Source organism: Perissodus microlepis, chromosome 8 (genome assembly GCF_051167445.1).
Source record: "Perissodus microlepis isolate ML-2025 ecotype Zambia chromosome 8, ASM5116744v1, whole genome shotgun sequence".
Lineage (NCBI taxonomy): Eukaryota > Metazoa > Chordata > Actinopteri > Cichliformes > Cichlidae > Perissodus > Perissodus microlepis.
Genome location: NC_140468.1, coordinates 26,061,000 through 26,086,899, shown reverse-complemented (window position 1 = coordinate 26,086,899; position 25,900 = coordinate 26,061,000). Strand labels below are relative to the sequence as shown.

At 39.7% G+C, this 25,900-nt stretch overlaps 1 protein-coding gene across 11 annotated transcripts in view; it reads left to right on the top strand.

Moving 5' to 3' along the window:
• The first annotated feature begins 329 nt into the window (after positions 1 to 329).
• The window catches only part of shisa6b (shisa family member 6b), an 82,718-nt gene continuing 57,147 nt past the window's right edge, over positions 330 to 25,900 (top strand). For all 11 annotated transcript variants that reach the window (XM_084938424.1, XM_084938423.1, XM_084938419.1 and 8 more), the window contains exons 1-3: positions 330 to 853; positions 2,426 to 2,586; positions 12,933 to 13,034. In XM_084938424.1, coding sequence (XP_084794550.1) covers positions 330 to 853; positions 2,426 to 2,586; positions 12,933 to 13,034 — 787 coding nt within the window. The remainder of the gene's footprint in view (positions 854 to 2,425; positions 2,587 to 12,932; positions 13,035 to 25,900) is intronic.

Below are 25,900 nucleotides of genomic sequence, written 5' to 3'. Positions count from 1 at the left end.
GGATAGCGACGCGCCGCAACAGCTCAGCAGAGGCGGGGAGAACGCGCAGAGCCCGGGCGGCTGTCAGTTCCTGAGCCCGGTCAAGATATGGTTGTGCTCTCCTGTCTACACTCAGCGAAGGCTCGCAATGGGCTTTAGTGTGTCCATTGCATAATAACTGCAGAGAATGCCCTTGACAACAGTCCGCACAGAGTTGCATTCAGCATGACGGCTGCACAGGACACTGACCGAATAGGGGAAGACTTGCACGAGACTGAACCTTTGAGCGTTTAACCAGAGTTGAAGTGTCTGTGCAAGCACATAACACTGGAAGACTTCTTCACATTATCATGGGGATAAGGTACCTTTTATTGCTGCTGATCTACCTGGACCCCCTGTGCGTCTTGAGCGCCGCAACGGGCGGTAAAAAACCCAAGCAGGCGACCAGGAAGGCTCCGAAAGCCACAGCTATCCCCACGGTCGTCCCGCAGAAGACTCCAAAACCGTCGCCCGTCAGGAAACACGAGTCCTGCAAGGGCTACTTCGATGTAAGCGGGCAGTTTGACAGTGCGTTCGAGTGCAACAACACGGATCACCGGTACTGCTGCGGGACGTGCTTCCTGCGCTTTTGCTGCGAGTATAAGAAAGACCGACTTGATCAGACTGCGTGCACGAACTACGTAACGCCGGGCTGGTTGGAGACGGCCACTCCGTCCCCCATCCCGACCAATGATCCCTATCTCTCCATGGATCAGACCAACACGGCGGTCTACATCACCTGTGGGATCATAGCCTTCATCATAGTGTTGGGAGTGTCGGCCAAAGTTGCATATGACAAAGCCACAGAGCCGCCTCAAGAAATGAATATACACAGGTGAGTGGGAGGAAGGCTGTAATAATTCTGCTTAACATGCTCCCTTTAATCAAGAAACAAAGCTGCATATTAAAAGTCTGCCTTTTGCACTTCATGCATATGTATAACTGGACAGACCATAATATGCACAGAGATGTAGAGTCCATTTACAGGCAGGGGCTAAAGGTCAAAGAAACAGGCCCAAAGTGCTGTCAAATGCGATATTTTTCAAGCAAGCAACTTGTTTTCTTTCTCTCTATCAGCGCTAACGAAGTGAAAATGAGGCTGGTAAAGCACTGGAATGAATGAACAGACTGTTATCTAAAAGGCAGCACTTCTCAGATCAAACTGTGTTCGATCTGCAGCAGATGTTAAATCCCAGAAAAACCAAAGCCTAAAATAATTATAGAGAGAAGTTGAAAGAGTGTCATCATACTGATTGTGGTAGGCTGGTGCTCCTGAAACAAGTGCGTGCATCTGCTATGAGTGGGAGTGAGAAGGACTAATGGCCAACGTTTATATTTTATGTTTTTTAGTTCATATTGCAGAATTAAAAAAAGAAAACGAAATTGTAACTAGTGCTGGAGTCTAACACTAGTCTGCATACTGGGCTCAGGAGGCAACCAGCCAGCTGTCAAGAATCATACTTGACAGCCCTCTCTTCAGCCTCTACACATCAGCACATGGCTGTCTGGTGTGTTCAGGTGAGGAGGTGGATGAGGATGCTTAGCAGAGATGGTGCAACTGCATCCCATCTCCTCTTACTGGCCCCATCAAACACGGGCAGACCAACACGAACAAATGCTGACACATAAGATCTTCAACACTGAATTGTTTTTTTATTATTACTGAATGCATTATTCACAGTCTTGAGCAATCTTAAGTCTGTGAATAATAGATGATGTTTGCATTAATGTTTTGGCTGTATCAAGGCTGTGTGACACGCATGCACCACTGGCACCACCACATTCCATAAGGGTCACAAAGGAGGGCAGGGTGGGAAAGGGATGAATCGCTGAGGTGGGGAGAGGGGGGAGGTAAAGTGAAGCTAAGATATTAATTTAAAGGCAAAGGTTAAACCACCAATATATTTGTCGTACAAAAGCTTTGAGCTGCTGCGGCGCCTTCAAAGCAATTAGATTTCCCCCCATTTTTTCTAAGTATGATGTCAGAAAAAAACCAAACAAACATTTTTTTTACTTTCTTTCATCATGATTGCTTCTCTCCCTCTTTCACCCCCCTCGAGGGCTTCATCCTTCCACATGCACCTGGTGCGGTCTGAAAAACATTCAAATTCAACCCAATTAGCTGAGATACTCACACATCCAACGCTGTTTCTCTTGCAAATGAACATTCGTCATGTTCCCAGACGTGTTAAAAAAAGAAAAAAAAGAAGAGAGAGAGAGAGAGACAGAAGAACAAGAAACGGAGCAGCCCTGAATTACCCATAATAGCGCAACACTGTTTCAACAATTCACGTCTGGTTTTTAACTGTGTTCAGATGCATGCACAGAGACAATCTGTACAAAGAGGAAAAGCCTCCTTTTTGGTGTAATGTTCACACTTGTTTGCTGTGTGCTTGTCTGTTTTTAGGGCCCTTGCAGACATCCTGAGGCAGCAGGGGCCCATCCCTATATCACAATACGACTGTGAGAATTTTGCAGCCATGAATGGCTCACCCAAAGACAACACACCAGTCAGAACCTCATCCAAGAACCACTACACCCCTGTTCACACCTCCAAATCCAACCATGGTAAGAGCTCTTCTTGCTCTCCTCTCTATACTCGAAGCTCTAAAGCTTATGTTTATGGCTGAAGGGACATTTCAGCAGCTGAACCCTGTGCCTGTGTCTTTGAGAGCATTTTTGTGCAATGCATTTGCAGCATATCATCATTATTTGTGTGTAAAATTCTGCAATACCATTCAAATCGCACCCACTGTACTGACCCTTTCAGCATTTTAATCTTCCGTGGTAACATCCTGTAATCATCTGATTTGAGCAAAAGAGAAGAGAGAGCAACAGCGAGACTAAAGGACAGATAATCACAGACTAGCAAAGGTAGACCTGCCCAGCAGATTCTGATAGGCTGGAAGTGATGACCTCTCACTCAGTCAGCACACACACGGAGTCATTTAACCTTGCAATTGCAAGAACAGACAGGAGTGTGAGTCATTAATATGGCCTGAAAAACGGACACAGAATCCAGGCAGCACTGGCAGGTTCACAGACAAAGCAGGTGTTATCAGATGGAGAGATACAAAGCCACTTGGGGAGAGGGACACAGATGGAAAATAATGAGATATTACAATGGAGTTGCTGAGATGGAAAGAAAAACAGAAAGATGTTAAGCCTCTGTGCAGGATGAGCAAATGCAGAGATACGGAGTAGAAAATTAAAGGTGATGTAGCTCTGAAAGCACGGCAGACTTTACTGCTGTGTAACGTTTTCTGTGGCATGATCTATTAATTTATCTATGTATTTACTGTCAGAGAAGAAACTTCCCCTTGCTATACATATACCCCTAATTTAAAGCTCAGGTGGTCGACACTGGTAAGTAACTACAAATTGTGGTTTTTAATTTTTAAGTCAGGCTGGGGGATTTCCTGCAAGTTATATAAACTAAACTAAAATTAAAAGCCAGCAGAAACTGTCTTTACATACATCAGTATATGACAGCTTAACTTTTCATGAGTTCAGCAAGAAAATTTAGTTTCATTTTTAAAATAACAGAACAATATAAAATAATTCTCATACGCAAACTTCCCTTAGCTAAAAAAAAGTCTAAGAATGACATTCGAGCAACGCTTGGGAAGGCTGAACTGTCATTTTGTCATCCAAGGCCCAGTTACTCAGAGTCAAAGTGTTTGCTTGGATGCTTTCACACTGTGATAAATGAAAAACAAGCAGTTATCTCTGTTTAGAAATCATCTTGCTGTATAGAAATTCTTATTATATCCAAACTATAGTTGGACAAGGTATATATATCACTTTGATACTCTGAATGAGCACTCAAAGCATTTTCTGACTTTGAGGGCTATCTGTCATTCAGATACTCCAATGCTGGCACCGGACAATTTGGTGTGTAGTAACTTTTCCGAGGCTACTTTGACATGTGGACTGAGAGAGCTGGAGATCGAACCTCAGATTAGTAGACAAAGTTTTGAGACAAAGTGTTTTGATCTCTGCCAGCAGCTTCACAGCTCTGATGCTGTGAGAAAACGAGCAGGTTGGAGAAATCAGAAGTGAAAGGATATTGTGAGCCACTGTTTTTTACCTTTGGAAATATGGTTGCTAGTTTGCTAACTGACCTTGAGATAATATTGGCTGTTCTCACTTTCAGTCAGTTCCATAAATATGTATATCATACTAAAACACATCTGAGCCCCCAAGTCCAGGGCAAATAAATGAATTCTCATACATACATGGACGATTACGCAGGTTACTTCACCTAAGAAAAGGCACAAAAGCAGCCTGATGGCAGCCAATATTGTCAGCTCATTGTACAGTAGGAGAACATGTAAGTGTAGATGTGGAAGTTATAGTGTTGAATGTAAAAAACGTCATGAAAATTTAATTGAAAGCACTACAGTGCCAAAGAGTCTCAGTACATTATATTGCAGTATATATTAAAGTGGAAACTAGTGCAGAAAATATATAAACTGGCGCACAAATGTAGTCCAGAATGTAGGAAATAAACTGCCTGATGCTATCCCCTACGATGCCACCCCCACCTATCCCTCGATTAAATCTTAATCCATGCCTATTTTTCCACTCTTTTTGAAATGTTTTAATTAGAAACCAATCATATAACAACATATTTATATTAATCGATGAGAGAGTCATAACGACCTTCAGAAAATGTGAGCGAAGAGAATATTATAGCTAAAATGTTTATTTTTCTGAGCTGTAGATGTAAGCAGCACAGCACCTAACACAGTACATGAAGTTGTTATGGCTGAGTTGTGTGACAAGACAGCAACAGTCTCTCTGCATCCTCATCTTTAAATAATAGATTGTGCATATTCTCAGCTTTATTTGGATTTGCAGCCGCTTGAATGTCATGTAAACTTGGCCTCTTTCTGTCACTTTCACATCTATCACACACTTGGGGGGGGGGGGGGAACATTTTTCTTGCAGTACAGTGCTTGTTGCAGCTGCAGTCTGCATTCATTCACTTAATGTCTCCTCAGCTTAGTGAATGAATTGGTCTATCCTTAATGGTCACTTGCCGGCCCATGCACAGAGAGGGAGACAGGGCAGATGCAAAGCTGCACATGTCAGCCTGCCTCCAGTGCACACTTGCATGTTTTTTTCCTCACATGAGCTCGGGCATCGCTTTATCTTCATATTGCTCTGTCGCCTGTGTTTTGCCTGCTTGCAGAGAGTCACTGCAAAGAGAATACAACTTGCGCCAGCTCTGCTCAGTCTATCCTAGATAAAATAGAAAAACCCACCCCCTCCACATCAGGGACCACAGCCGTCCTGATGGGGTTGGACATGAAAGGCAGTGACAGTGCGGGCACAAGTGTGGTTAATGTGTGCATATAAATTGAGAGAACAGAGAGGGAGTCCACTCGCTCACATAGAAAATGCATATTCATGTACGCCTAAATGGGCATTTGGCACAGAATGGCAAGGCATGCCTCTTAAGGAGAGGGTTCTCGGGTGGAACTGTTGCTGCTGGCACTTCACATCCAGAGGCTTTCTGAGACACTTTTATATCAGGTGGACAGACCTCATGAAGTAAAAGGCTAAGGGGCCCAAGAGGATCCTGTCAACTTATGTCTAAAGTGGGTATAACAGCCATATCTTCTTTGATCTTTGCATTTAAACATGTCCAGTCTCTCTTAGCTGCAGAGATGTCCTCCCCAACATATTTTAAAATCCTTTATTTCAGCCCTTTTCTAAAAATACACGCTGATTTATTTTTTCACATCACAGATCTTGTGTGGCAACATGGTACCCTTGGTGCACTGCAAAACATCCCTGCATTTTTTTAAATAAAAAAAAGAGCGGCCTACAGCAAAAACAGTACAGACAGCATAATATGATACCAGCGCAAGTGCTTCTATTTTTATTCGAATCCACTCTGCATTGTTGTGTGGCTCAGATCCTCTTTTAGGTCGGGGTGTAAACACAGAGCACCCCGCAGCCACAACAAGGAGCCGGCCTTGAAAGGGAGGAGCAGATACCTTCGCAGGAGTTTGCCGTCGGTTAAAGTAAACAATAACTGCCTCTCTGAGTAATGCAGTTTGGCCCACAGCTCTCTTCAGATGAAGCTGATTTATTCACCACAAACCACAGGCAAAGAGTTGCCTGTTTTTTGGAGGGTTTTTAAAGTGTTGCTTGGTTTCCTCTCTGACAGTTTCCTAATGCAGAGAATGATGAAGTAAAGTTTTCAGGTACAGAAACCAAAAAATACTAGTCAAGCGCATTTGTTCCTTATAGGCAGGCCAACTAGAATTCCCTAATATCACAGTGTTTTAAAAGCATTCACTTCACTTAGAACACTTGCAGGGATTGGTAGTACTCTTACTGAAAGAGAGATCAGATCTTTGAGAGATCTTATGTTTGTCTCCCTGTTAAATGCAGAACAGAATAAAAGAATCCTCCATCTCCTAATGAGCAACGTCTTGAGTGGTCAGGCCCAGTTTTCAAAAGTAGAATGGGTGAACTACAACAATAAACTTGTAATGAGTTGAATTAAAGATTGGATTCTAATTTATGGTGTTGAGTTCATTGAATCGCCGCATGTTAGGGTTCTCGTAGCAGCTGAAAAGCCTTGAGCTGGTATTTATATATCTGCACTGAATGCAGCACTGAAGGGATTTGAGCTGTCAGTTCATTTTATGAGATGACTCTCGAGCTTAAAGGTCAGCTGCTGTGGACAATTAGAGGTCGTGATGATACAACAACATTTTCGGCTGTTTCGCGGTTATGGCGTGATCTTCAGATGCATATTTTTAAAAGCGTTCTGTGTGTAGCACCTTCTTTCCACATAAACCCCAAATTTTGCCTAAACAACAAAACAGTGAATTAATTACTCTAATTATTTGCCAATAGGCACTTTTATAATCATATTCAGTGAGGCATCCCGCCTCAACCACTACTACACACATGTAACAAACATCTGCTTCCTCTTCTTGCTGCTTCTTTCCAATTAATCCTTGAAGTGTGCAGCAATAACATCTCCGCTGTGACCTCACTGGCTCCCCATTGGCCAGATAATCATCAGGCCCCATGTTAAAAACAACATTTCTGTGCTGACTGCATCAACATGTTTATTAGAAGCTTTCTCTTGAGTGCACCTGTGTTTAACCCGAGCAACTGAGAGACTCCACCTAATTGTCTCCTGCCCTAGATCTCATTATTGCCCCTTATTATACAGCTGGACTTCTGGCACCCTGAGTGCCAGACATATGTGTGTATGTGGATAAGTGTGTTTCAGGTGCAGAGGCAGGAATCCAACTATATCCCGCAGCTGTTGTGGTTTAAGACAGCCCAGAGTGGGTTAGAACTTAGGACTGCACTGCACAATTAGTTTCATGAGAGGGCAGGGGCATGTATTTTCCAAGGTATCACTGAAAATGTTTCCTTTAGAGGTTTCAGCTTATATAACAGAGAAACTGAAAAAGAATGAGATATGTGACACTGAGCTACAGTTAAATGGCTTTATCAAAATGACACATATAGTTCTGATCATTCTCTAAAACCAGTATATAAATGGTATTACGGTTTAATTTAGGAAGCAGACTTAAAATTCACAGAGGATTGATCAAATACCATTAAGTACACTTAAAAGTAAATGAATGTGCAATATTAAATATTAGCTCTCTCTCTTATAAATCACTATTTATAAATCAATAAATAATTGATCAGAATGATGATTTTCTTTTCCATAGAAAACCTTGTTACAACAATATGAATATGTTAGTTTAAATAATTTAGCACCCACAAGTCATACTGTCAGAGGCCAAGGAGAGGAGTGGCAGCAATCTTTTACTTATTTTACTTATTAATCAACCAAAGACCTGGACAGAGTTATGAATCGTTTGAAAGCCACTCTGAACTTTGTCCACCCTAATCAGAGAAGCCAAAAATCAGGTGTTATCTGTTTTAGTGCTTCCTAATGAACATTCATACTCTGATGGATGCATCGGAGAGCAACTTGGGATTCGTATCTTGCCCAAGGATACTTGGCAAGCAAACTGGAGGAGCCAGGGATTGAACCTCTACCTCCTGAGCTACAGCCACCCCCAGCCTTAACACCTCATTTAATTTTTTATTAGAGAAAATATAAATAAGCCCAGCCATGCCTTTAATCATACTCAGGTTACAACCCCAGATACTGTGGCTGCTCCAAAAAAGAAGGCAACAAATCAGAGATCGATACTGGTAGGTTGGTACCTTGCATAACTGATAAATCTGTGCCTTAAAGTAGACAACATCATTTGGAGAGAAAATTGCATTAAAGATCTTAATTTGGGTAGAAAAAAATCCAAAATCTAAAACTGTACCACAATAAGAGAGTCTTCCATAAAGCTAGAACGTTTACTATTTGGTACGATCAAGGAAAACAACCCCAGGTTTCTTTTCTGCACTGTAGCCAGGCTGACAGATTCAGAGCTCTCTTGAGCCAATTATTCCTTTTTGACCTAAACTAGCAAGGACTTTATGAATTTCTTTACATATTTTAACCAATAGAGAAAAAAATATTCACAGCTATCGCACAGATGTGTCATTAAGCAGAGGAACTTAGAGTCTTTCGCTCCAATCAATCTTTCAGAGTTAACTTCAATAATGTCTTCCTTTAAAACATCAATACTCCAGCCTTACAAGATTGTTAAAAAAAAGTTTCACCATTTATGAATGCTTTAATTTTAAATATGATTAATCCATCTTTATTAACAGGCTGTGAACCACATGCTTTTAAGGCCCTTACTCAATCCAGCCATAAAAAACAGTTTCTAACCTTCCCATCATTTTAAAAAAATCTTTGTCAAACAGTTAACTGATCATTTACAAAGGAATGTCGTTTTATTGGAAAGCGTTTCAGTCAGGAGTTAGAGTACATCATGTCACAGAAACAGCATGAGTGACTGGCGTCTGACAGTGGCCTCACCTCTGTATTTTTCCTGTTCGATCTCAGCCCAGTGGTTTGATTCATATCAATCTGACAGAGTCTAATTTGTGTATGTAAATGGGAAGTTTTCCTCAGACACAAACGTTAGTCATGGAGTTCCACAGAGGACTGTGCTGGGACCAATACTTTTTACATTGTACATGTTTCCTTTAGGGAATTTTATTAGAAAGGACTGCACACATTTTCATTGCTATGCAGGGGAAACCCAGTTTTATTTATCCATGAAGTCTCATGGTACAAATCACCTAGTTAAACTACAGGCATTTTTTTAAGTTAGTATACTTGGCCTGAAACATTTAGGACATTTAGAAACATGGTATCCAACCAGATATTTATTTTAGATGGCATTACCTTGTCCTTCATTAATAATGTGAGAAATATTGGAGTCATTTGTGACCAGGAAATGTCCTTCGGTGAGCACATTAAACAAATATATAGGATTACTCTGATTCATTTGTGCATTTTTGCTAAAATTAGAAACATCTTGTCTCAGACACTGATTCATGCAATTATAACTTCAAGGCTATAATATTTCATTTTTATCAGTTTGCTCTAAAAGCTTCCCAAAAAGCTTTCAGTTGATCCAGAGCTCCGCAGCAAGAGTACTAACTGGGACTGGAAAGAGACACCACATTCCTCCCATATTAGTTTCTCCTCATTAACTCCTTGTTCAGCTCAGAGTTGAATTTAAAATCCTTCTCCTCACATATAATATCTTGTATTATCAAGCCCCATCATGGAATCAGCCTTCAGTTTGGATTTGGGAAATAGACACTGCCTCTGCTTTTAAGATTAGGCATAAAGCTTTCCTGTTTGATAAAGCTCATAGTTAGGGCAGAATCAGTTGACCCTGAACCAGTCTTTAGTTATGCTGCAATAAGCTCAGGCTGCTCGGCTGCTCATTCCTTTTAACTGGTGTTTATACACTACTACTGCATTTAATCATAGGTTAGAATTGAACTCTGGCTCTTTCTCCCGTAATCTGTCTTTTGTCCCGACTCTATCTGGTCTCTTCCCCCTCACCCCCAACAGTTCTCTGCAGATGGCTGCCGCTCCCTGAGCCTGTTTCTTTCAGAGCTTTCTTCCTCTTAAAAGAGAGTTTTTCCTTCTCACTATCACCAAGTGCTCGCTCAAAGGGGGTCATGTGATTGTTTCTGTTTCTTTCTAATATTGTAGGTTCTTTAAATTACAGTATAAAGCATCTCTATGTGACCGTTGTTGTGAATTGATGTTCGAAAAATTAAACGTAACTGAATTGAATTGAATCAAATTACTTTTGCCTGGCTGTGTTGGACCTTAATCGACCTTGGATTCAGATAGTCTCTCCAATGCCTGCCAAGCTGCACCACATCAGGCTTTGTTCATAATATAATTATCTTATTATTCACATTTTTCCAATTTCAGAGGTGTAGGTGTGCAGTGAAGAGGTCAGATTAAAAAAAATATTACCATATGAATCCTCAGCGTGCATTGGCTCCAGCGGCTGTTCATTTCCATAGTACATCATTGAGGTGAAAGTCACGATTTTCTTTGTATCAAGGAGGATAAATTAATAATGTGCAACGTTCTCTCTGCAGACTCTTCATGCTATCTCTCAGTAGTGAGCAGTGGGAGAGAAAGCAGGAGGGGAAAAAAGGTGGATTCTGATCACTTTTGAATGGTTTTTCCAGGGTCGTTACAATGGCCTGTGGAGTTACCTACCAATGACAAATATGACAAAAGAAGACAATAGTGCAGCAGCACTAGCAATTCTGCATGTGATATATATACATGCATGCTGGTATGACTGAATGCGTAAAATAACCCTTGTAGATATTCTATCTGCAGCATGAAGGCAGCACAGGGAGAGGTGTGATTGAGTTCAAAGTGCACTAGTACGTGGGTGGTGGAAACATATTGCTTTTTTTCTTCTTCTTCCTTTTTTTTTTGAATATCACAGCACTGTGTTTGCAGCTGCTGTTCACATTTCAGCCATTTCCCCTCAATCCATGTCTGAGGTGTAACGACACCATGGGAAAATTTTTATATTTGGCACAAAAAAAAAAAAACAACACATCTGAGGCAAATAAGAAATTTGATAGAAACACTCAAACACAATTTAGCTGCCCTGCAAATGTTCTTTTAAAGTGAAACATTGTTGATTTTATACGTCAGTATATATATTATATTCCAAGGGTTCTATTAGTATTAAAGTGGTTCTATATTTAGTTTCCATGAAAAACTGATACATAACTTTTTGAGCTTTGTAATTTCTATACATTTTTATATGTCTTTTTTTGTGTAAATGTTACATTTTACTGTGTCAGTGTCACAAAGAAAATGAAAAAATCTGTGATATTTGTGCTTTTCAGTGATATAAAAGAGTTACAATGACACGGACAATTACATGCCAACACAGTAAAAGCAATAATCTAAATGTCCAATCTCTGCCATTAGTCTGATTGTGCATTTTCAATAACCGTAAAGTATTCTATCTTGTCACCAAACACTGAGTCAAACTAATAAATTAAATCTTTGTCCTAACTGTCAGATTCACTTGTAATGGGTGCCACCTTTTGACATTTGAGTTCTGGGAGAAAGCAGGTAGCTTTTATAGTTCATTTCTATCATTTTATATCAAGTGGCTGCAGCTCAGGAGGTAAAATGAGTCATTTAATAATCGGACAGCTTTGTGCGCGACATTGGAGTGTGACTAAACCCTGAATTTAGCGTGTGAATGTTAAATAAAAGCATTTGTATGAATCTTTGTGTAAATAGACAAATGAAGCTCATAGACAGCGCTTTGAGTGCATGAACAGAGTAGAAAAGCACTACATAAGTACCAGCTTATTTACTAAAATAACAAGTGAGTAAAAAATGAAAATATTAATTTGTTATAGTCCCACAAGTGATTGAATATGCTACTTTCAGAAAGGGTAAGGCTTCAAAGAGATGGTCAAAATTATTGCAAAGGTTCAGATATACTTTATACTTTACTTTTACAGTTGCCTTCCCTGGAAGTGCTAGCAGATTATTTCCCACGTTGTCTTCCATTGCACATGGTTTAGCATTTTTGTCCCTCTGGCTCAATGTCGCCATTGTGTTTCATGTTGCTTTTTTCTTAACCTTAACTGTTAAGACTTAAACAGTCTAAACACAGTGTGGATATGGCAAAAAACTCATGTTGACCACCAATTGTTGACTGTAACACACAGTTTTTCCCTTGTCTTTTTGAATTTTAAAATTTTTGAGTTGCTGTAGAGAAAACAAGTGTGCCTCCAACAAAATCCAAATTTAAGCATATTTAAATAAAGCATGTTAATTTTTAGCTTAACATCTCATTGTGAGTCAGATGCTTATGTTTGACATCATTCCCTTATGATGTTTAAAAATTACTGCAATATTATGCTTTCTTATTAATCAATGAAAATGGGTGTATTTAGTCACTTCTGCATAACAGGATATTTTGGTGGGATAAAGCTCCCTTCTTTATTGATTTGCATGGTGGTTAGTGCTGTTGCCTCACACAAGAAGGTTCCTGGTTTGAACCCTAGCTGGAGTTGTTTTGTGTGGAGTTTGTAATGTTATTGCTAGACCTGCATGGGTTTTTTCAGTTGATCTTATTTCCTCTGTCCCAAGGTCATATATGTTAACTGGTTAATAGGCCATGGACGTGAGGTATAAAGTGTTTGAAGTGCATAGAATAATTTGATGTATGATTAAAAATGTCACTTGTAGTGCTTTAAGCGGTCAGTGAGACTGGGAAAATGCTGTGTAAATGCAAGTACACATCTTGGACAGCACACCCTCAGTATCTCAGACACAAGTTACCTACTGGTTACACAATATTTAAATGTTCATATTCAGGATTCAGAACACTAACACTGTGCATTCAGGTCTCCCCAACTGCTGTGTTATAATGTTTCTGTGTTGTGGCTCTACATGCTTGCCTCTGTGTGTCTCTGTATGTGATCAGGTCTCCACTACGGAAAAGAGAGCGTCAGAAGCAGTGGAGGCGCTGAACTTCACAACTTTATCTCTTCTGGTTTTGTGACACTGGGACGAGGCCATCAGAAAGGTAAAGTAGTTTTTCTGTCCTCGTTTCCTTCTCTTTTTCTTACTTAGAAGATTAAATTCTTTTTGTGCAAACACCACACTTTATACCTGCTGAATGCTTAAAGTCCTGCTCAATGTTCCACTCACATCACCGATGATCAACTACGAGACACTGGACAGAGGTAAAATATTTCCAGATTCAATTTCCCTATCCAGTCCCCATGAATACATTTTGCAATCAAATACAAGCAAGCATAAACATAGCTCCGGTGATGGGCGACATGGGGTTGAGAAGGTGACTTTGTGTATGCATTCTCAACCCACATGCACCTATTAGTAGGGCGGGGGTAGAGTTTTCCCATGGGTAACACACTGATTAGTATGCAGCCACATTGACTAAGCTCTTGTGGTTTATTCCCATCCATTTTAGCTCCAACAAATCAGACTCAGTGTGTGCCTGTGTGTGTTGGTGTAACCTTGCAGTGGTTGCAAGATGACATCCTTTACCTGACCCTGCTTTTGAATGTTTAATTGAATGCTTGTACCGTTTCATGGTAAATGACTGCCTTTGTAAAAAATCGACTCGATTTAAATATAATTTGCTTCCTCTGTGGTGTACTTTGATGTACTTCCACGCTTCCTCTTTGCTATCAAAACCTGCTGATTTCCTGCTCATCATCCTAATTACGGCAGCTGATGACCTGCCGTTGCTTTAATAAATACCAGTTCAGATTTATGCGTCGCTCGGTAGACATGTATTTGTGTGTGCGTGATTGTTTGTGTGTATGTGTAACTGTATATGTGTGGCTTTTCTACCAGCAGGAACGGATTCTCTTTCAACAAACATCATGACTTTGTTTCCAAGTGCACAAGACTGCAGGAGCCTGCAAGTTTTCCCCCCCACTCTTACTTCTAATGAGGAACCATCGCATTTATGTTTACATGAAATTAGCCGTTTTCCTCTTTGCTCTCTGCTTCATTTGTTTTCATCCCCAGAGGGGGTTTGTTTCACAATGGCATTCATGTGCAGCTAGAAATAATAAAAAAAATAATAAAAAAACCCCTTCTGATATGCTCTGTAGCCCCTCCACCCCCCACCCAGCGCTTCTCTACCAGAGATGAGTAATGAAGTTTTGTGAATCCTGATTCTTTTAAGCAGATTTTCCTCCCTGTACAAATATCACAATAGCAGCACTCCCGCATCCCTGCACTTGTCATAACAGCAGCAAGGGGGATGGTTTAGCATTCAGCATCTGTGCAGTTAAAGCCGTGTTTTCTTGCAAACTGTAGCCTTTGATTCCTCCACAGCACAAACAAATAAAATGTGACAGACTGAGAATTTGGAATCTTAGAAAGACGTTCTGATGCTTAAATTTCTCACAAACAAATATGTGAAGCTTTTTGCAGAGCCCCAGTTCTTTTTAACAGTATTCTTCTTTCCAACATCTCTGTTTGGCCATGCTCATGCCCAGAGGCAGGTATTACTGTGGAGTGAATCCTGAAATCATTGAAATGGTGGTGTGAAGTTTGGTTCAGATGTTGTTACTGCTCTGTATTATCTTTAGCAATGTACACTTCAGGACAGCAGAGGCAAACAAACAGTTTAATTAGGCATCCCACACTCTTTCATGGTGTTTTAACAAGTCCTCTACAAATCCACTAAGGCAGAATGGATTCAGCTGCTTCTTAGTTTTTTCCTTGACGGGCAAAAGAAACTAAATTTCTTCTACCTACTTTACATCAAAGTCGGAGTTTCTGACAACATGTGTTAATATTTCCAGCCCAGTGATTTACAATTGTCAGAAAATCACTTTCTCCCTCTCTTTAACCAGCTTTGGATTTATCCAAAATCTGTGGATGGATTCTAAAATGTCCAAACAGTAAACATGTGGGCTGATGTGAGCCACGTTAAGGTTAACATCAAGTAAACAGCTGAAGTTAAATCATATCGACCTTCATTACGTTTTTTTGGAAGAGGTTTGCACAGCTTGGTTTGCTCTAGGCCAAGAGTAACAAAGCTGGAAAAATGAGAGAATGCAAATACATATTCACAGGTCAGTCAGTGGAAAAAGTCTGTTTGCCACATGAATTTGAAACAGATGTTGTCTTCTTCTGTTATATATGGTTTTTTTTGCCAGGTTGACAACGAAGTTTAGAAGTCATGATGTAGTCCTCCGGCTCGGATTAGCATAGCATCTGTTATAGCACTTAATTACACAGGCAGAAGGAATGTTTGGTTGGTAATTAGATGGCAAGTTGTGTGTGTTTGTGTGTGTATAGGTGTGTGCGCTGTTGTAATGCAGTCCTTGGGGAGGACAGGTGAAGTCAGGACTGGGTTTCTGGGCGTCAGAGCAGCTGGATGTTTCACATCTGTGTAGCATGATACAAAACAACTATGTGTCAAATGAGATCAGCTCTGAGCATGAAAAAGGGGGAGCTTACATTTATACTCAGAGAGTATAAATCACCCTTTTTGAGTACGATTGAGATTCTACTTCAGATAGGAATCACCCACATTTCTGAAAGTGCTTTTAGCAAGCTTTACATAGCGTTCAGGAACTTGAGTGGTCATATTTGACAACCTGGATCAGGTCATGTTTGTGCTTGGGTTTGGGTTGGCAACAGAAGACCTCTGGTTAAGGTTAGAAAAGATGTTGAAATGGACTAAGTGGTAAAAGTGGTAAAATTGGCGATTACATGCAAACTATTTGTCACAAAAAGGTTCAATTAACTGCAGTAAATTTGTGAAAATCTCAATACACATACACAGAAATCACTCACAACTTGTGAACAATTACTGCAGGATAGTCATTTAACTTTAAAATGGCAGAAAGTCATAAACTTTGGCTTTATATCAAAATATGGCTAGAATACAACCAGTTAGCAACCACGTGACTTGAGCCACCTTTGTTAAAGAGTTGTATATCAAATGAGTTGAGCTCATTGGGACAGAATGCCTTGGGGAGGACAGGTGAGGTCAGGGCTGGGTTATCATCAATGTACGATTATGGATCATGGCAGTTTGGAAACAGGTTGCCTACCACCAAGCAATGTGAACACAACCGTGAAAGTGGTTGAAAATCAACGGTTGAGAATGTTCATGCACAACCTTTGACTGACTAGTGAGTAGTTGTGGTGACAAACTGCAACTAAGAATACATTTTAAGATGTGTTTTTATCTAGATTTGATTTTACAACCTTGTGTCTCTATTGTTTTACATATTATTACGTTTAATTTTGTTAAAACACCAGAAAATGTAAAATACTAGCAAAATCCACATGAGTGTCTGGAGAAGGCTTGACTTAGAGCACCTCTTCACAATTTTTCTAACCTAATCCTTAAAAGGAAATGTAAATTAAAACTTTGGTTCATTCCTTTCTGTTAATAATAATCTGCTATCAATCTATGGCTCTCTTCCACAGCGTGTCTTTGTCCTGCCTTCCTGCTCTCACCCCAAACCAGTCATGACAGATGGCCACCCATCCTTGAGCCTGGTTCTGCTACAAGTTGCTTCCTGTTAAAAGGGAGTTCTTCCTTCCCACTGTTGCCAAAGCACTTGCTCATAGGTGTTATATAGTTATCTTAACCTTACAATATAAAGCACCTTAAGACAACTGCCATTGTGATTTGACACCATATAATTAAAAATGAATTGAATTGAACTGAATAAACCAAATGTTCCTGTATGGTGCAATTAAAATCCTGTAGAAGCAGACACCGTTTTAAAAGACCTTTAATCACACCTACAACAGTGAACATAAAGAGATATGACGCTTCTGTTTTGGGGAAGGTTTTTAGTTCTCCACACACATCTGTTGTTTTCTTCATCCCAGTGGAGTCACCAAGTCAGTTTTCTGCATCATTTTACATTTAAACAATACTGAGCCACCCCTTCATTTCTTTAGAAATCATTGTTTGGGGTTGCATATTATCCAGTGGTGCTGGGAACCTTGTCAAAATAGCTGGGACTGGTATTTTTTACATGATCCTTTAGGACAAGAAGCAATGAAACACCATGAAAACACATCACTATACATAAAACTGTATTACTGGAAAACTGTAAAATAAAAATGCACCCCATTTGGCTGTCCTGTGAGGAAAACATAGCTATGAAAAAAGTTGTTCATGAGCTTAGAAATACAGACCTACAGCTTTTTTTTAACAGCATATTGAAATAATGTTCTTTGATAAGCCAGGTCCGATCAGCCAGAACTCTGTTATCGTGGTTCCGAATTGGTAAATGTCGTTCAATGTCCTCCATCGAGAGTGTCACCAGACACACGATGCAACTGACCATTGAGTATCCGGCAGCAAATGTCTCTGAAGGACAATCGGGCTCTACCAAGCCCAAGCTTCTTGTTGAGAAGAGAAGGGTGTCAATTTCATTACCGGACCACCTGATCAAATCCATAATTCTTTAGGTTTTATTGACTTTCAAGTTCATTAGAATTGTACAAATACTATTTTCATTTAAATCCTCAACTCAACTCAACTTCGACAAACTCAGGCGTCTGACGAAGGTTAAACCTTTTCTTTCAAGGCGTGATTTGGAGACTGTTATCCGTGCTTTTATAACCTCATGCTTGGATTATTGCAACTCCCTTTCAATAGGGGTTGGACTGGGCACTCTGACACGCCTGCAACTAGTGCAGAATGCTGCGGTTTTTATCTGGTAGAAGGAAATTTCAGCACATTACTCCGGTTCTGGCCTCCCTGCACTGGCTTCTAATTGAATTTAGGATTCATTTTAAAGTTCTTTTATTGGTTTTTAAATCCTTAAATGGTCTAGCACCTGCATATTTGTCTGATTTGCTGAAGCCCTATGTCCCCACTCGTTTGCTCCGGTCAGCTGAGCAGCTGTTGCTCTCAGTCCCCAAATCAACTTAGAGGAGACCGAGCGTTCTCTATCGTGGCTCCAAAGCTTTGGAATAATCTTCCTCTTCACATTATGCAATCGACATCAATGCTGGTTTTTAAATCCAGATTGAAAACGCATTTTTATTCGCTGGCTTTTGACTCAGTGGTTAACTGACTTGTATGTACTTATATTTTATTGTTTTTGCTATGTTTATTATTTTATCGTATTTATTATTCTTATTGTATCTCTTATATTTCTATTGTTCAGCACTTTGGTCAGCCTTGTGTGTTTTTAAAGTGCTATATAAATAAACTATGATGATGATGATAAATCCATCCATTCTCTTCTGCTTATCCTCTTCAGGGTCATGGGGTAGCTGGAGCCTATTCCAGCGTTCTTAGGGCGAGATTCAGGCTACACCCTGGACAGGTCCCCAGTATGTTGCAGGGCTAACACATAGAGACAGACAACACTCACACCTTTGGACAATTTAGAGTTACCAATTATCCTAACCCACTAAATGCATGTCTTTGGACTGTGGGAGGAAGCAGAGTACCCACACAAACACAGGGCAGAACATGCAAACTCCACGCAGAAATTGAACTCCAAATCTTCTTGCTATAAGGCAACAGTGCTAACCACCATGCCACTGTGCTGCCCTAATGTTGAATTACTGCATATAATTCCAATACATGCTTCCAGTATGTATTAACTCCAATAATACATACTCATGTGGCCATGACAACGTTACACATTTTGGACTTTTTCTTCTGACACACAAAAAAGTTATAAAAAAAAAAATAAATAAAAAAAAAAATAGGATGGACCATATCACGACATTTGTAGTTACCAGGACTGAACTACACAGAACTAAAATTAAAAGTCAATGAAAAGAATAACTAGAAAAAAAACCTGGACCTGTAAATACATCAATAAATGCATAAAACAGTATTAGTTTTTGGTTTTAGTGTCTGGCAATGCAGTCAAATTTGTCAACACAAACACACATATATATATATATATATATGTGTATATATATATATATGTGTATATATATATATATATATATATATATATATATATATATATATATATATATATATATATATATATATATATATACACCATTTGGGGTGGCTGTAGCTCAGGTGGCAGAGCGGATCAGAAAAATAAAATTCAAAGAAAATTAATTAAATATATAAAAAATATTTGATAGCAATTACAGACCTAGACCTTTTAATGTTGGAGCTTGGCTGGATAAATTTATCAGCAGGTGTGCCATGGATAATGCATATTTTGATTCAATTCACATATGTCACAGCATCTTTATACTGTAGTCTACTTCACACCATCTTAGAGCCCATTCACATCTCCACTGATAGAAAAAAAGAGCTGCATTATTTTGTCCCAGCAGTCAAACCACCAGCAGATGCAAGCTTTTTGTGTAAAAATATTTCATTTCTTGCAATTTCACAACTCCATTCAAAGCCTTGTGGTGGTGTATGGAGCCAGGTCTACTGTGAGGGTGGGTGGCCATCTGTTCCCTGCATGAATTCCCTTTGCTCAATGCCTCAAGTTGATGCAAAGCAAATACAAAATACTGGCTACCAAAGTGGCTTTGATTTATGGTATGGCAGAAATTAATATTTTATTCATTCTTTTATTTTATGTGGGAAAGACTAAATGACAAAAACATTAGGGTTATGTGTCTTTCTTGCAAAATTATAATTTAGTAAAGAATTTTTATTATCTTTTTGTTGTTACTTGGTTGTCAATTTTTTATCCCTTCATTTAGCATGCACAGCTGCTTACCTTGCTTCTGTCCCCTCAGCCATCTGTCCAGATCGATGCACTGCCTGACACATTCTTTTGCACTTGTGTTTTTTCTTGTCCTCTTGTCCAAAATTAAGGAGGCAGGGAGGTTGAGGCTTCTGTCAAACTGAGCCAAACTAATAAAGACTCTCAAAGATCTGTTGTGTGTGTGTGCGTGTGTGTGTGCTGCTGTCAGATAGAACCGCACTGTTACCTCTGCCTTGGGTGTAAAAACTGCAGAACTCAGTTTGAAGCGTCAGAGTCACCAGTAATTGTATAAAAGTTCTCTGGAAGCATAATCTTAGAAGAAGGATAAGACCAAGGCGGTGCTTCTTCTCGTTTGCTGGCAGCGCTACACCACATCACCACTCGTAGCTTTCACAGACTGACTTCAGTGCCATTGCAAGCTTATATTAATTGCTTTTGTCATGAGAGAACTGCAGTGTACTTTTCTATTCACTCACTGTCACTGAATCAAATTCAGCACTGTAAATCACTGTCACATTGTTAGCACATATTTCCTCTGTGCGCGAGTGTGGTTAAAGAGAAAAGCTCAAAATCCACGCCACTGATGTAGTTAGATTACACTTCTAACACCTTGATTGATTAGAATTTTCTGCCTCAGACAGGAGACTGGATTGACAGCTAGCATGCAAATTTAATGGTGTATTAAAAATGCAGCTTGCCAGCTGTTGTTGCAGGCAACAACTCGAATGTGTCCATTTTAATTATTTTTCCATATGTCACTCTTGTTGATATGAAATACGGCCAAGTCACGGCATCCGGAGAAGTGATTACTTCAGACAAAGCCTCCATCCTTGACTTAGCGTGTCATACTTCATTACCTTGCTAAGCCCAACTTTTAATTCTGCCCTGTGGAGGAAGGCAAATTGGTTTTCATGGCAGGCAATTAGTGTTTTTACTGTATGAATACAATATGTTTTGAATGCTGCATGTGATGATGCAGCAGCAGAATTAGATGGGGAAGTTAACTTTTTGTTTACAACGCAATTTCAATATATTAACAAGTCCAGGCATCACTAATTGGCATTCAACTCGAGTTGTACTATACAACGGCATCGTGCCGAGAGACTGTAGGGACTATCAAGGGAAAGGACTAGCAGAGCAAACACCAGTCATTTGTTTCTCCTGTTATGTACTAACAGCTGTTTGCCTCTAATGTGTTCTTTTTTTTGTTTACCTTTTTGTGAAGAACTTGATGGCAGGGTATGATAAGCCCCTCTCTGCATTTCAGCACTCCCCTCTGATTGTGACACAGTCATCTCTTGTTCCTCTGAATGAATCAGATGCAACAAAAAAACAAAAACAAAACAAGCCTACAGGCATCATCATTTCCAGTCTGTGTAATCACCACTCCAGGCTGATAAGACCGAAGATGAAAACATCCACCCGTGAAAGCGTTTGCTGTTGTTTAAAGTGTGCAAGGGAAAACAAATCCAGAGATAAACTGATTCACATGGTGGCCACGGATCGTCAGGCTAGACATGGAAGATGAGATACAACACTTAGTTATTCAGTTCAGTCTTCAGCCCCCCTTCAGACGACTTCACGACAGCTTGCGGATTCCGCAAAGTCCCTAATCCTTTTTATTTAATTATTTAATTGTAATGTGTTTGATTATTTTCATGACAAGACAGTACAGCAGACAAGAAGTGGCCTAGGGCAGAGTATGGGTTGCCTGTTCAACCACAGCCAGAGGAACCCCTAATCCTGGATGAGGTCACTAAATAAGCACTTTTGCCCTCTTTAGACTAATCTACATCAATGTGAGTGGATCTAGGAGGTTGCCAAAGTAACACTGGTGCTGTAAGGTTATATAATGCAGAATTTCTTCTTAACAGTAATATAATGACCTTATATAAAAAAGAAATTACATAACAAAGGTGGCTAGTGGGATTCAAACAATGTAACAGAATGAGCGAGCAATCGAAATGCTAACCACCCTGCAGCTTCTACTGACTTCTAATTAGCCTTGTGAAACATCTGGACTGTAAGGTGAACTTACACGGTGAAAGGCGTTTCCTGCTGGTCGCATGTCGTAGCCAGAGTACAGACGGGAACCAGACGCAGTTTATACCTCTTTATTATTACTCTCCTGGGAAAAAAAAACACTTTTTGAAAGTTGGAAATGTTTTTCACAATGGAAGCAGAGTAAACACTGTCAGTTTTTTTTCGGCTCCATTTCTGCAATTTTGTTAAAAACAAACGCACAAAGAGAATTGAAAGCTGAGCTACTACTGGGAAGCTGGAGTGGAGCGTGGGAGAAGCAAGACAGGACAGCTACAGCAGACAGTGGAGAACTTGAAACCTGATGATAAACAGTTTTCTGTGGCAGTAGTATCTTTGCACAATGAAGATCAGGGGCTACACAGCAAGTCAAAGATGGCTTTCTGGCTGATAAGGTGTAATGTGCATTGATTGCCTAAATGTGGCTGCTTGAGTTGGGTTTTATGGTTACATCTGACACTCAACAACATGGATTATAAATTGAGAACTCCCCAATTTCATGCATGTAACCAGCACCTTAATGGCCTGCTCTGTCATGTGAATTTTTTTCACTGTTTAATAGCTTATATTGGAAGTTGTAACATGCTGTATAATGAGCAATTAGCTTAAGTAACTCCACAAAGACTCCCACAGGCCATTTGTGTATCAGCAGTATTGGAGTATTTTCTCTTTCTTTCTTTTTTTTTTACCTTTTACCTTTTTCTTTCATTTATTTATGTATACTGTAATTTATTATTTATCTTAGTAAGAAGTCATTCGTATAACAACCTGACCTGACCACCAGAACTATTTATTGTAGGTCAATTGTTCATCGAAACAATCTCAGTGAACACATGTTTGAAAAATTGTTCTGATTTTATGTTTGTTGTTTTGTCTAGTGAGGGAGAGACTCAGTATGACTGAAAAAACTGACTACATTTCCTTGAAAAGCTGTGAGTGTTTACTGCAAGGTCCTTTCACTGATCAAAAACCCTTCAAATCGTGTTAAAGAATAAAATAAACACCACTTACATTACAGTCTCACACAATTACACTAGTAAGTGAGATGCTACTGCAAAAAAAAAAAAAAACTGGTCTGAACTCCAAATCTCAACAACTATAGGCCTATTTCCATTTACCGTTCAACCAATTCATTGTGAGCTGCTAAATGCTCAACTATGTTATCCAGATAGCCTGTAATTGTGTCTGTCAAGTATTGTATACTGACTTTTGAGAGCTTTATCTCAGAAATCAGCTGCCTGCTGTGACAGAAAATGGCAGTATGCCAAGCGTGAGAGTGAAACAAAACAGTAAAGACGTACTGTAAACTGACAAGAGAGTCTGCTGATAATTTTCTGTAGATTCATCACAATAAGTGACATTTTTCACTTTGTCATTTGACAAACTGAAGAAATCTTTATGATATCTTCAAATATGACTTCAAAATTTGAATAAGTAATGGAGTTAGGTAGGAAGAATAACTATAAACTGTTCGTAGTTCCTGTTGTCATTGTTTGAATAGCTTTCGTGAGAATTACATTGGCTTGTTTTAGAAAGAACAAGACAGTTTTTGTGTTGTGTTTCTTCACATCTTTAAAATAGCTGCTTAAGCGAAATATATAAGGTCTCTTGTGTTGCTTACATCTCTGATGATTAGCTGTTTAAAGTGCAAGATGCTAAAGAAGACAAGCTTTTGTAGGCCTTCACAGCTATTAAAAAATTCATTTTATAGTATATGATGTGGCATCTAAACATGGTCTTATAAGGAATGCATGCATTATTTCTAGATTTAAGAAGTGTTCTTTGTGGTTCTGCTGGTTACTTTCCCTACAGCGACTTTTCCTTCCATTTGTTAATATCAGTTCAGGTTAAAACACTTTGGAACCAGGTCCCACTTCAGGGAGCAATCTCTACCTCCCAAATCAGTCTTAGGTGGAAATCCATCCTGGCTCTGTGGCAGATTTTTTGATTGACAGCACTACAAAGTATCCTGCACATTCAAAATGATGGTCAGGTTCTGGGGAGGTGGCATGGATGACCTGCTGGCTAAGCAAATCACGGAATAACCATTAAAGAAGTGTTAATAAGGTCCTGTGGAGGGCAAGGCTGGGGCTGTGGTGCTCATTAGCAGGTTCCTTTTAGATACATTACAGAGTGATTGGACTTGTCCCATCTCTTAAAGTTCTTCCACTGAATATGTAGGGGAGCCCAGGAGGAGAAGGATAGAGGTGAACAACTGTGTCTGTAAAAGAAAATGAAAAAAAAAAGTGACTTGCTATGCATTTCACCATATTTTGGGCCAGTTTATAGTCTGTCAGAATTAGTTCTGACAGTTCTGTGTTTGGCAGAAATCAGTGTTTGTATTTGTTCCAAATGGAGCGTAAATAGAAGTTTAAATATTTGGATAACTGTGAACAAATTCATACAGCCCAGTCTTGCACTTAACTGACATCAAATTGCATGGTCATTGTGATATTAAAAGTGCTGCTGAATAAGTTAAATTATCTTTCTCAACACTCCCAACCACACCATGAAGAGATGATCAGTTTTGCTGAGGTACATGGCTACAGTGATCAACCACAACATTAATATCACTTCCTTTGTATTTTGAGGATCCCCGTGGCTCCATACCCATTGAGGGATTGTCAGTCAATCTCTGTGATGTCCTGTGGTGTCACTAGCAATGAATCCTGTCTATCGCTCCTTTGTTCTTTGAACTGTATATGAGTAGTTTTGCTGGGTTTATTTGGATGCATTTTTCTACTCTGGGAGTGTACAGCCATTGGGGAATGTTATCTCCACGGCAGCTTGTGTCTCTACTGCAACAATTTTTGCCAGGACCAAAGGTTTCCCAGTAGAACATTGCAAATGTAGGATGACAATCAATGTTAGTTGTTAGTTGTTGGCTTCAGTAGACCTTTTGATAAAGGTTATATAGTTGGATCAGGTGGTCTGTTGTCACCCCTACATTATGTTGCAACAGCATAAACAAGGGATGGTGGTGGGACGCTTCACAAGACGCAGTACCTCATGAGGTACTACAGATGAAGCACTGAGCACTTCTCTTTTACTCGCTTCTTTTTCACTTCCCATGTGTTTCTAAGTCACTATTACACATCATTACTTTTGTCTACTCTGCCCTGTAGTCTGTGTTATTTCTTCATCTGCCTTTTTTCTGTCTTTTCTTCTTCTTTGTCGTCATCTCAACCAGTCATTGCACATGGCTGACCTTTTTTTTAAATAAGGTGTTTTCCTTTAAAAAAAGGTCTCCTTCCCCATCATTATCAAATTCTTGTTCATCTGTGATTGTCAGATGTTTCTAATATTGAGCGCTCACAATATAAAGTGGCTTGCCACTCTGAACTGACGCTATAAATTGAATTGAATTGAGTGGTTATTATTTGACATTTGTATTGTTGTGTCCTGAAGATCTCTATAGTTTCTCCTCAGCTGCAGAGATTTAATGGCAGCTTCTCTTTCCCACAATTAACTCATGAATTTATACAACACTGAAGTAATCCTCACTGTCCTTTAGCCGAGGACTGATTTAGCAACTGTCTCTGGTTTTTGAAATTTTAACACATGTGACAAACACCTTGTAGCATTTTCCAAAATACCAGCAGAGAACAAATATGTCGAGGTCAGTGAATGACAAGCCACCCTACAATTCCTGACAAGACTCTTGGGTATCCCGAGGAACAATAGCACTTCTAGATACACTGCAGTCAATTACAGTGATGTGAGATGTGGGGGCAGACAGAGGAAATGACAGTTGGGAGACAGCTCTCTTATCATTGTCCTTCTGTTGTGGTCACTTTGAAACAAGTGGAGCTATTTGTCTGGCAGTGAGGTATGCTGGAGGGGAAGAGAAAGAACGCTTTTATTTCTGAAAAGACAGGAGAGGGGAATATGCAAGAATTGTAGTGCAGACAGAATATCTGAGTATTAACTGAGGGAGCAAGCTAAAAAAGTACTTTGAGAGGAGCTGTTTGGCAGGTAACTGGCAGGAGAAGTGATAGAGAATACTTGCAGGCAGGTAGCTGGAGGACAATGGACTGACAAGGCTGCTGTGATGTTTGCCCGAGCACAGTGTACTTTAAATGTGGAGCATCAATCAAGATGCTGCCCGCTGCACAGCACGGCAACTTTTATCGCCACTCATTAAAGTAAGTGCAGATATTTTATGCATCAGTTAAAATGCAAGGACATT